At 39.0% G+C, this 12,882-nt stretch overlaps 1 protein-coding gene across 2 annotated transcripts in view; it reads left to right on the top strand.

The window, feature by feature from the left end:
- The window catches only part of HIP1R (huntingtin interacting protein 1 related), a 2,955,354-nt gene that overhangs the window by 2,781,471 nt on the left and 161,001 nt on the right, over positions 1–12,882 (top strand). For both annotated transcript variants that reach the window (XM_044068914.1, XM_044068915.1), the window contains exon 31: positions 12,665–12,868. In XM_044068914.1, the coding sequence (XP_043924849.1) occupies positions 12,665–12,868 (204 nt within the window). The remainder of the gene's footprint in view (positions 1–12,664; positions 12,869–12,882) is intronic.

The raw sequence follows: 12,882 nt of genomic DNA on the forward strand, positions 1-12,882 counted from the left end.
CCCCGGTGCGCAATATTCTTATTGCATCTCATAAATCGTCCACCAGACTAATCTATCTCAGTAAATGGAAAAAGTTTTCATTATGGGCAGCGAATAAATGACTAGATCCCTTGTCAGCCCCAGTTTTGGTGGTTTTAGATTCCCTATCACATATTTTCCAGTCTGGGGTGTCAGCCTCTACTGTTTATGTTCATTTAGCTGCCATTTCAATTTTCCACATTGGTTTTCAGGATTCTTCACTCATGTCACATAGACTCTGTAAGACTTACTTGAAAGGGGGTTCTTCACCTAAAACCTCCCTTTAGAGAACCAGTACAGCCTTGGGATTTGGCCTTGGTTCTACAAGCTCTAACAGCTCCCCCTTTTAACCTGCGTCTTCATGTGATTTAAAGTGCCTCTCTTGGAAAACTTTTTTTTCTGGTTGCAATCACATCTGCCGGATGTTTGTTAGAACTTCATGCCTTTTGCATCAAACGTTCCCTACCTGATCTTCCATAAGGATAGAGTATCACTGAGAACTAATTCTTCCTTTTTACCGAAAGTGGTGTCAGAGCGGTCTATCAAGCAGTCTATTGACCTCCCAGTATTTTTTCCTAATCATTCTAACAAGAGAGAGTATTGCCTGCTCTCCCTGGATGTTCATAGGCAAATACGATTCTATCGGTACAGAACAAAATCTACCCGTAAATCTAACCAACTTATTTCTGGCCTTTTCTGGACCAAGTCTAGGTCATCCTGTTTCAAAAGTTAAATTGGCATCATGGTTGAGAAATTGCATTACCTTTGTCTACAACAAGAACAACATCACCTTGCCTCACAGAGTCAAAGCACATTCTACAAGGTCTATGGCAACTTCAGCAGCTTTCCATGCTAAGGCTTCTCTCAATGATATTTGCTCAGCTGCGACTTGGGCCAACCTCCTTCATTGCAAATTGGATTTGGCCTCCAGAGGTAGAGCTTCTTTTGTCTCCATGGTGCTCAAGAATGTCCTTCCATGAGGGCCACCCAGGGATACAGGTAGCTGGGGACCGTGTCCCATCAGTAAGGAATGAACGAAGATTAACAACGTCAGATAAAGAAGTTATGTTGTACCATAATGTTCCATCTGTGTTGTTGATCTTCGTTCATTTATTACTTCCCACCCTCTGTCCCCCTCCGGAGGTTCCTGGTTGATCTCATATACTCCTTTATTGTAGGTCTGTTATGACCAGAGGTAGCCTCTACTTTTGTCCATCAACTTGCAAACTCGATCTGAGGTAAAGGAGCAGAGCATTCTGGGTAGGATCTTGGCTCAAGAGTTTTTGGCTGACACAAACTTGATATAAGGCCGGCTCGGTTCCGAGGACGGAACCGATAACCTATCAGTAATGACTGAACGAAGATCAACAACACAGATGGAACATTATGGTAAGATATAACTTCTTTTTATGTCCATAGATACTCATAACAGAAGTAAATTAAACTTAATGTTCCTTAACACCAAATGTTTTGAAAGTCTGACCTTACTTTCATTACTAAGTCCGCAAATTCAGAAGGAAAAATATTCTAATTATCATTAGGTGTTGTCAGATTTGGCTGGTCACAAATTCCATTTCGTCTGAAATTATAAGTTAAACTACCCTTCTGAAAAGAAATGTAGAAAATGTCCCCATTTTAGAGATTCAGTAGCACCTCCCAAGTGCCCACGCTCACCAGTCCCATACTTAACTTTCCTTTAATTATAGGGCTTCTTTCTAAAGTCCTGCAAACTGAAATAGTCTGTCATCTTGCACTTCAACAAGCAGAAAATCACCTTCATGTTACAATAAATATTATGGAACTGCACAAAAGCTTGCACTCTACTGTATGCCTGAAACATTATTCTAAACAATTATGTCCCGTGAGGGAACAAAACCAGACGTAAATTACCAAACACCATACGTAAATCCAGGAGAGAATGACTCCCTGTCACCCAAGAGTAGGATCAAAATGGTCACATTCATCTAAACTCTGACACCACCATACTAGCCCTCAAAACTACAAATCTCAGCTGAAATCAAAAGCAACCAAAATTAACATTAAATCAGACTCGACTCCAGTGCAACTGATAGTGTAATTGTGCTTTACTGTACAAGTCTGTCCATATAAAGCATATCATACTATCTGAACAGCTTGCACAGTTACAGCATTTTGTTCAATAGGTTCATAGGCAAGTACTGGGCTAGCTGCCAGTGCAAGCATACCTCACAAAACTACTGTACTGACAAATTCCGCTGCTTCTGCAGAATTACCCCCATCAGTTTGCAGTTTGCAAGAGCAGCAGGACAACAATACTTTTGACTAAATGTACTAAAAAACTTTCATCTTCCAACGCTACTTTCTAAACCGGAATAATACCTGCAGGTTCTTTACCTCCTGCTCCCCTCCATAATGCAGTTTACACTCTAGAAAGTTGTCTAACTTAGCCATGACTCCAGCAGCCAGACTGCAAACATGTGCAAAGCTAACAAACCAACAAAACAATTGTGCAGAGTTGTTCGAGCATAACGTCACCAGAAATCCAGCTCGGTACTATGCCGCGGTGGTACAGTGGTAGCGTTGTTGCCTCATAGCAAGAAGTTCTCCTGTTCGATTCTCGGCTGGAGTGCCTTCTGTGTGGAGTCTGCATGTCCTCCCCGCAGTCGAGTGGCCTCCGAAAGATATGCGTGAATGGGCATGCCTTCGCTGAAGGTTGGGCGTTGGGCTGGCAACTCAGCACCATAAAAATCGACTGCCAATCATTAGCGGACTGGAGTTCCGCTGTGGTGACCCTTAACCGGGAAAAGTCAAAAAGACAAACTGCACTTAAAAAAGTCCAATGTATCACTGTGAGTCTGTGATAGAAAAGCAGCAGATTCACTGTAGGAACAATAAAACATGATAAAAACCTTAGTGCTTTGTCCCCAATAGTTCAGGGTCTTCAGAGAGATTCTTATAGGCAACATTCCCATATTTAAATAAAACATTTCACGAATGTTACATAGTATGTTAAGCCGTCACACTTAAAGAAACACTAATTCATTTAAATAGACTACAAAAGCACATTGAAAGCTAAACATTGTCCCTTTAGTAAATTTGCTGTTTTTTATTTTTTTTTTAATCATGGTGGAACATTGTACTTATTTTAAGTACTGTGGTGAGGTGGATTTACATTGGCAATGGCATTACTAGGTCAACTCTTCTGCACATTTGTTTTGTTGGTTCATTGGTTGTGCTGTCTTCAATATATGCAAAACTCAGTCTCTCACCAAGACCACTAACGGACTTCCAGTCCCAGGCATCAGTGTCTTATTCAGTGGGGTATATATTCCTCAAGACATATGCTTGGCAATAGCTGTTGCCATCCAGTTACATTCAGAGTTGTTTATCTACTTTTTTTTAGATGAACATTCACTTTTTTCTCTTTGTCTCATGACATACATAAAAAAAATGAAAAAAAAAAAATCGGGATTTAAAGGGGCCACTCAGGAATTTGTGGCACCACATTATTTGTACCCAAAAATGATAAATACTGAGGAATTTGGTACAGTTGAGAGGTATGGATACCTTAAACCTCCTGTAATAGAGGCCCATGGGATCTATGCAAATGACCTCTTAAGGACATCAAGTGTTTCAGCAAAATGGTTTCTGAATGTCCATGATTTCTTACTTTTTCTTTTTAAGTCTTTGTGGATACATTTAGGCCAATAAAGCCAAACCCCACTAGCTGTGGATATGCATGTTTCAGCATTCTTGTGACCTCATCAGCACAGGAATGTTTGGCTATAATTTAGAAACACAAAGTCTATAGCCCAGCTGATGTCCATAATCATTAAGGTGTCTGCAGAATATCCCAACTAACATCCAAACCACAGTAAGGTTTGTATGTGTTAAATGTTTAATAATAATAAACAGTTTTTCACAAAATGTATTAATTTCAAAGGTGAATACTTATCAAACTGCCCTGAAGGGCCATTTTAAGCCTAGCCAGTAATTTAAGGTTAGAATCAAACTCTGTACCTTTTGTCTATCATGCAAAGATCTTAACCCTTGAGCCAAACCCTTATAGAGGTTAAATGTTTATACTCTACCCTAAATAATGGCTGCCTATACATACATACATACACACACACACACACACACACGCATATATATATATATATATATATATATATATATATATATATATATATATATATATACATATATACACACACACACATATATATATATATATGTGTGTGTGTGTGTGTGTGTGTGTGTGTGTGTGTGTAAAACAGAACAAATACTCTGTGCATCCACCAGGTCGAGGGTAAAATCCTTTAATGGCTACAACAAAGTAGAAACAAATAAAATAGAAACAGATAAGCGCTTTCGGACTTAAGCAGTCCTTCTTCAGATCTAAGTAAACACACCAAAAGCAGGAATTTATATACACCACCTATCAATAACAAGCTAGTAATAACTATGCAGCCAGTAGTAACAGCTGTTCACACATCCAGTTAAACATAGAAATACATAAAAGACTATGTTTGACAAACAACCAATCCCTACGTTAAAGATTCTTGATGTCAAATCCTTAGTTCTCTACTGATAGTCTGCATCCTAATGGTGACTGTTCAACCAACAAAATTAAGAGATCAGCGCAAGTCCCGAACAAAAAAAAAAATATATATATATATATATATATATATATATATATAATGTGTGCCTGTGTGTGTGGATGGCGCAGTGGTAGCATTGTCACCTCACAGCAAGAGGTTCTCTGGTTCAATTCTCGGCTGGGGTGCCTTCTGTGTGGAGTCTGCATGTCCTGTCTGCGTTCGTGTGGGTTTCCTCCTGGTGCTCCGGTTTCCTCCCATGTTACAAAGACATGCATCTGGAGCACTTCTCCCCGGGTCTACACTGAAAATTGGCTTTGTTCTAAGTCGGACTTTCCTGGTTAACAAATGTAAAATAAAATATACATATGTGTACATTAAACAGTGTAAAGGGTAACCAGCCAATATTAAAGTAAAACCATATGTGAAGCAAATGTTAATTTTAACTTATCAGTACAGTTTGATTACTTTTATATAAGCATAAATGTGACTATATCACAAGTGGTAATTTAATAAAGGTGTTTAAAAAAGGAAAATTTATGATGATAACTCTAGAGCTCAGAAACATTTAGCACAATGACTCTGGCAATGAAAAGTAGAAAGGATTGTCTCCAAGCTTAGGGAGCCTATAACAAGGAAGGTAACAATAGATCATGTAGAGGTATTAGAAATATTTTGGAAATCCTATAAAAGTCTGTATAAAGCAGAAAAATGTGGAAATCAAGAAAAGGTGCAAATGGAAATGTTTATGGAAGAATTAAATATGCCCAGGATAGAGGTAGAGGAGGCTCAATTACTAACAGAATAGGAGGGGATGAGATAAAAATGGTGATGTATAACCAATCTATAGGAAAGTCCCCAGGAATAGATGGTATTCCTGTGGATGTTTGGAAGCTATGAGGGAAAAACTGACAAAGATCTAGAAGGTTTTAACAGTATTGTAAGAGAAGGAGAAATTCCAATGTCCTGGAAGAAAGCGGTGGTAGCTGTAATACCTAAACAGGGTAAAGATCCATCAGATCCAGCTTCATACAGGACCATTTCAATGCTAAGCCATGATTATAAAGTATTTACATCTATAATGGCTAAAAGAATGGCAAAAGTGATGCCAAAATTGATAAATTTGGATCAGTGTGATTTTGTGGAGGTGAAGCAAACATTTGACAACATTAACAGAACATTGATGATCCAGAGGAAAGCAGAATATAAGAAAATACCACTGTTATTGGTGGGTCTTGATGTAGAGAAAGCATTTGACAGACTAGTCTGGGACTTCATGAGCAGGGCAATGGAAGCATTTGCATTACCTGATAAAATTATAAAGTTGATTAGGAGTACACTTGAGGGATTGGAGGTGAAAATAAAATAGGTGGGGTCCTCTCTGATAATTTCTGCTTCAGCAGAGGAACCAGGCAGGGGTGTCCTCTTCCCCCTTTGTTGTTTGCATCATATTTAGAACCATTGGCAAAGAAAATAAGGGACTCAGAAATTTAAGGATATAATTGGTATAGTGGTCAAGAAAAGCTGGCTTTATTTGCAGATGATATTATTTTATACCTGACAAAACCAGAAAGGGGCATTACAGTGTTGTGGAACATTTCAAGTCAGTTTCAAATCTTTTCGGTATACAAAATTAAAGAAGCTAAAACAAAGGCAGTAGTGATAAATTATGTACCGACACATGAATTGGTTCAGCAACATACATATTTATGGGAACATGATAAAATTAAGTATTCAGGAGTATGGATTAAAAATTATTCAAGTGTGGCAGCTAAAGATATGTGGAAAGAGTAAACAAAAGATAATACAAAACATGAGAAATTGGAAGCTCTGGTATATGGATATGGATAGTAAGATACAAGCAGTTAAAATGTTTTTAGTCCCTTTATTTTTATACACAGGGCAGGCATATTTTTATCAATCAGAGGAGAAACTGTGGATAGCAAATAATAAAGAGCTGAAGGGCTTTATCTGGAGGGCAAAGACAGCAAGAGTCAAGTGGGATAGGCTGATTCTTCCAGTAGAACAGGGCAGATTGGGATTACCTAAGGGGTATTTCAGATCTACAAAGTTAAGGCTGCTATACATAGCACAAGCAGAAAAGTATAATTCCAGGTGGAAATGGATGATGATGAAATGGAGGAAGCTCAAGAAACGAGGCGAGACAGGGATTTTGGATGCAGGCCTTTAAGGAGAATAACAATAATCATACATAATATTATATTCATAAAGTAACAGGAGGTATTCTAAGAAGTAAGCCAGAGTGGGAATAGAAAAAGGAATTTCTGCTGATAGGGATGACTGCAATTAGGGATACAGACAGTAGGCTAGGGGGTTGGAATTTATTGGTGAAAACTGGCAAAGGAACCAAGGTATTGGGAGCAATTAACTAGAGAGTGAAAGGTAATAGAATGGGAAGAGGCCAAGAACTTATTTGGACTGCAGGTTAGAGATTGTCTTCCCAGTCAAGGACTGATATAAGAATATAGGAGAAGACAAAGAAATGAGGGGGTCCTAAATGAAAGATTAGCACTGGTAGAGTTGTTAGTAGAATCTAGTACAGAAGTTGCTATTAAAAAGTAATAATTAGTAGAGCATATAAAGTATTGCATGATAACTATAAGAATCAGTGAGAGGAGGTTAGAAAGGACTTGGAAGAAAGATTGGATAGGTAGTTAACAAAGAAATAATAGGGGCATATATGTATGTCTCCCAAATATGCAACAAAATCTGGAAGATTTAGTATTTTTGCTTGGAAATATTTACATACACCCCAAGTAGATTCCAAAGAATTTTATTTTTCCTCAGGTAGATAGCAAATGTTGGAGGTGTGATGGGGAAGGGAGGTAATTGGAAACATTTTCTGAGAGTGTAATGAGTTGGCAGACTATAAATGTTCCCTGAAGAATACTCTGTCAGAGATGCTAGGTGAGCAAACTGGTGTAACTAGGGAAATTATTTTTAAGCTATGATACAGAATTGGAATTGCCTAGACATAGTAAGGCCTTGCTGAGTCGAATTTTGGTGGCTGCCAAAAAAGTAATTACTAGAAAATGGAAATCAAAGTCTAAATAGACTGTACTAGAAATAGTGAATATAGTAACAGAGAGAAAACAACTGGAATTGGGATCTTTGAAAAAGGGGTAAGAGCAGATTACATAGGAGAAAATTGGAATTGTGGCAGCAATACTTACAAGGGAGGCATGAGGTTTAAAAGAAAGCAGTACATGATGTCTGACTGACAATGACGGGGTAGATTATAAGTGATGTATAATGTTGGCTGCTAGGATTATGTTAATATGGTTTGTTTTCATTTATATAAACGTATGATTGCCTTTGTCATAAGTGATAATTTAATAACAATGTTTCTTGATGAAAAAAATAACATTTGTGATAGAGTTAATAAAATGCATACAAAGCTTATTGAAACAGTCAAGCATACTAACTTGTTTGAATTAGTTGGCTCCAAGAGAGACGTTACTAGAATGGGGACTACAAGCGACAGAATATTCTAGAAGTCTGGAGGTTGGTAGGGAATTAATATACTGGAATCAGTTAATGATGAGAGAAAAAAAATGACACGGGAGAAGTGCATAGCTGTCGATGTAGATAATTTAAACAGAGAATTAACATTAAGCTGAAGTCTTTGAAATTGTACATAATCCAATGGGAGGACCAGTCAAAATTGGTTCTCTGGTGAACAGAACATAGGCAAAAACATCTGGATAGTAAGGGGACTTCCTAAGTCTCCCTAACAGCTAAGGTTCATAGGATGAATCTAGGCTGTTGGCCTGGAGGCCCTTATAAGCCTAGCCAAGAATTTTGCATGTTCCCACAAAGTCAGAACCTGTTTCCCCTGTCCAGGAGGGACACAGGTGGGATGCTAGGGATGTATTTTCTCATTCCCATCCAGTCGTCCGGGTTCCTCTTACAAAGGACTAGAGAGGTACTCTGCTTAACATGGAGAGACAGTCTGTTCCACAGATGGGGGGAGTCTCTGGGACACAAATCTATCCCACCAACAAGTTCTATTAATGTCACAGACCAGGTTGAGGATTTGTGTGTAGCTTGCCCGAATGGATTTTGACTTCTGGATATGGAGCAACCCCATCAAGGCTGGGTCTGAGATGGCCTTGTATGCTAGACACAGGTCACCTCTGAGCAGTCTGTATGAGATTGAGTAGAGAGACAGGGCTTTTAGCCTATCTGTATAGGACAGGTGTTTGAGACCCTGGATTTTCCTGGTCAGGAGCCTCTGCAGTCCCTCCAGCTGCTGCATGTGCTTGGCAAGGTACATCCCGAAGGGGGCATTGTACTCAGTAATGGGTCTGCTAAGGGAGGAGTACAGGGATATTATGACCTCTTTGTTCCTGGATAAAATACTCTTTCGTATGAGGTGGGTCATGTAGAAAACCTTCCGTACAACAGAGGCAACGTAGTGGTCAAAAGTCAGGTTGCTGTCTACCTGGGTGCCCAAGTCCTTCACGACTACTTGCATGCTTAGTACATTGTTATTAATGTAATAATTAGTGGGGGTGCCATTTTCCCCAAAAGGGATGTAACATTTCTTGGCATTCAGTTTGACGCCATGCTCCTGGCACCAGTCATTAGTTTGGGAAAGGCCCACTTGGAGGATGTTCACATCACTAGGGGAATTTAAGACAGCACCCAGCTTGCAGTCATCTGCAAACCTAGTCAACCACAGACCACTGATTTTGGCTTGCACCTCAGAAAAGTATATCTCAAACAGTAGAGTCCCCAAGACCAATCCTTTGTGTACACCACTCATACAGGTATGCTGCTAGAGGTGGCTTCCCCTATTTTGACTGACTGGGTTCTATCAGTGAGCCACTTAGTTACCATCTGGTAACATATGGGTTGATGCCTAGCTAGGAGAGTTTATCTGTTATGCCCGAGTGGGGAATAGTGTCAAATGCTTTAGCTAGGTCAAGGTAGGTGGTGTGTACCATCTTCCCCCTCGTTCATGGCTTTGGTGTGAATTTGGCAAGTTGCAGATGTCTTTAATAACAGAACAGTTTGTGGTAAGAGAAATGCTGAAACAAAGAAGTGGCTGTTAACAGAAACAGACTGGCCTTCACCAGAAACTATGGATGTGTGCTGAGCAAGTGAAATTACTACTGCAGAAAAGACATAACTGAGAAACCAGATGTGTGCAATGTAAAACACAAGTCTGGTAAGAGAAAGTGTTACAAAAGTATATTATATAAAAGAGGCACAAATAGACCAGGAAAAACTCTTGTTGATGAAATTTTTGTTTCATGTAGTAGGTGTTTCTATAAGCATAATACAGTGTTGCCTTGCTTTTCAATACATTTTACAAAATCTGTGCTAGAAAATTACATTTTTCTGATAGAATGTGTATGAAGCTGAAAAAGAACAATGAAAGTGAAAAAAATGTATAACTGGTGAAAGCAGGTGATAACAGTGAAGTTTGAAAATGTGTAAATGTTTTGAAAGCAGTGAGATTAGGATGCAAATCTGGCTAGCATCAAGAAATGCTAAATTTAAACCTGACACAGGTGCAGAATGTAATATTTTAACATGCATTTTTAATCATCTTTATTAGCAACCTGAATAAAAATGGTTATAAAATTATTAAATCTTCAAACAACCTAGTCTTTCTGACGTCAGTGTAACACAACATTTCATATAACAGGCAAGGAATATTCCCATATATATGTGAATGACTTGATACTTGACAAAATTCAATCATGCATATAAAAGATAGTTTTATTTAAACAATGTACTGTAGTTAAACTATATGAAATATTAAAGAAAGAAAGTTGCATAGTGACAAATAAGTTTAGAATGATATGGGAGGATGAGTTAAGTAATACAATTGAATACATGGCTTGGGAAGAAGTCATCATCTCCTGGGCAGCCGATCACTTGAAGGCAAAGCAAGCCTTCACCTCTTATTGATTCCTCTTTGATCCACTTTTATACCTACTGTTTCTTCATCTTTTTGGCCCAGCCAAACACAAAAAGAAATGCTACCTCACTTACAAAAGAAATCACTGAAACATTATACTACATTGTACCACCTCTGGAGCTGGCTAAATCAAGAAAAAGGATGACTCTACTTACCAAGTAGTTACAGTCCTGACTGTCATGTAGGACTGCTATGATTGAGTAGCATGTGGGGGGGGGTTACAGTAAACTAGGAGAAGCCCTTTCTGACCCCCATCTCAGAGGATTGCCAGAGTTGGATGCTCTGTTACTGGATATTCCTTCCTTTGGATAAGGCCTGGGAAATCATGAATTACAATGTCTTCATAAAGACTCGAAGGGTCCAAAGAGAGGCTTTCCACACATCTTGGGATGGCTGGCAATCACAATTTTTATGGCATTATTTGCACAGCTGAGGAGGTAGGTGTTGCTGAAGACTGCGATGTGTTTAGGCTTGCAGACCTGCCACCTGCTTAGAAATTTCTTCATGGTGTTAGACCGCTGTCTCTGGGCCCCTTAAAGGTGTGCCATCGCTACCAGTTCCAAGGTGGCCCTTACTATCTTGCCTCTGAGCCTGTGCTTGTACTAATAATAAATGCTCCACTGGTGGATGAGGGAGTGAAAATTTCAGCTTGGGTCTTCATGTAGTCCAGAGAAAGTGGTCCTCCCCCATTAAATGTAGGGGGGCTCATCATCAACCAACTTGAACTAACAAGAAGCATCTCCTTACCTGAAAGGGTGTACCTGTGGCCCTTGATAATTCATTCTGAAAATCAGCTTGTGTGGTACATAAGTAAGCAAGGAGGGTGCACTGTAGCATTCCCCCCCCCCCCATGTAGGTAAGTGATGCATGTCTGACAATGGGCTGTAGATAGAGATTTTCTCTCTGTGCAATTCACATTTGCATTTTGGTTTTTGCTTGGGTGTGTTTTTAATGATACTGGCAAGGAGTGTGAGGAAAGGTTTGCTGGAGGTTATACCCTGAGCAGCTATAGTGCATAAAATTATTATGGCTTTATCTGCCTGTTTGACATTTACTTATATGAAGGTGGTCACTGCATTGGGGAGAATTTCACATGTTCCTGTTGAACAGCAGTAGCATCATAGATTGTATTAATTCTTAGGGGGTGCAAATCCTGCATTTGTAAACCATTGTTGGGGTGGGGATCAGAGTGACATAGTCAAGGGCTGATCCAGTTGCAAATGATGTCTTGCTAGGTTCTTGATTGTTACTACCATCCTTTTGTTGGCTATACAAGACATGAGGGTTCCAGTAAGACAAACAGTCTCAGAAAAGAAGGGGACCCCCCCCCCATTGTGATGTGGAGTACTAACTGGTTGTTGCAGGTTTTGAGAATGGAAGGGAAGGGTTAGTTGGGATGGGTGGAGTTAAATGATCCTAAATAAAATCAGCAAAAAAGGAAAAAAGATAAGGCTGCAGAGAGCACATTTCCTTGTATGAGGGGGTAGTCTTTAGATTTTTAATGTCTTTAAGGTGCCATAAGTGCTGCTGTTATAAACCTGTCAGTAAATCAGTTTGATTTTAGGTTAGCTTCTTAGTACCAATAGCACCTTGTATGATGCTAAAATGGATGCTGCTGCACAATATCTCTAAATATATTTTTGTCAACTCATTTTGTAAGATTTCTCAACAATTTACTTAATCTTAACAGTTATAACAAGAAGTAAAAAACAACAGACATCCTGTATTCTGAACTGATGATCTTATTTAGAGTTAGAGTACTAGCTTGTTTGCCTTGTTTAATTGTGAATCCAAATGTGTTATGGGAGTACAGCACTGTTGACAAGTGACCAATTTCAGTCTCAACACTGGAATGCAAAGATTTATATTTTAGTGAGAGATATCAAGAATACAATGAAAGTACACATCTGTACAATGCCATTATCAGCTAATGAAAGTGTAAAGTGCATATACAGTTATAATATATATTGTTTACAATAAACCAGGACAAGTCTCATTTAGAAAGTGAGCTATCTATGTGATCTTTAAGTGGGAATGATAGCTTAATCGAGCAAAGTGAAGGGTGTTGACATGCTTCCCATCTACATACAGGTTTTCTGATTTTGCATTGTAGGTGAAGGTACTAGAACTAGAAAGTAAACTGGAACAAGAGAGACTTCATCTTGGGGAGCTGAGAAAGAAGCATTATGCAATGGCTGGCATATATGACGGAGTTACTGATGAAGTAGAAAAAACAGTGTCTGCTCAAAAACCTGGCATCTTAAAGAAACCACCACTAGCTCAGAAGCCTGCAGTCATTCTGAAACAAGATAATCAGGTACTTTATACCAT

The sequence above is a fragment of the Protopterus annectens genome, chromosome 4.part0, assembly GCF_019279795.1.
Source record: "Protopterus annectens isolate FY-2018-M chromosome 4.part0, PAN1.0, whole genome shotgun sequence".
Classification (NCBI taxonomy): Eukaryota; Metazoa; Chordata; order Ceratodontiformes; family Protopteridae; genus Protopterus; species Protopterus annectens.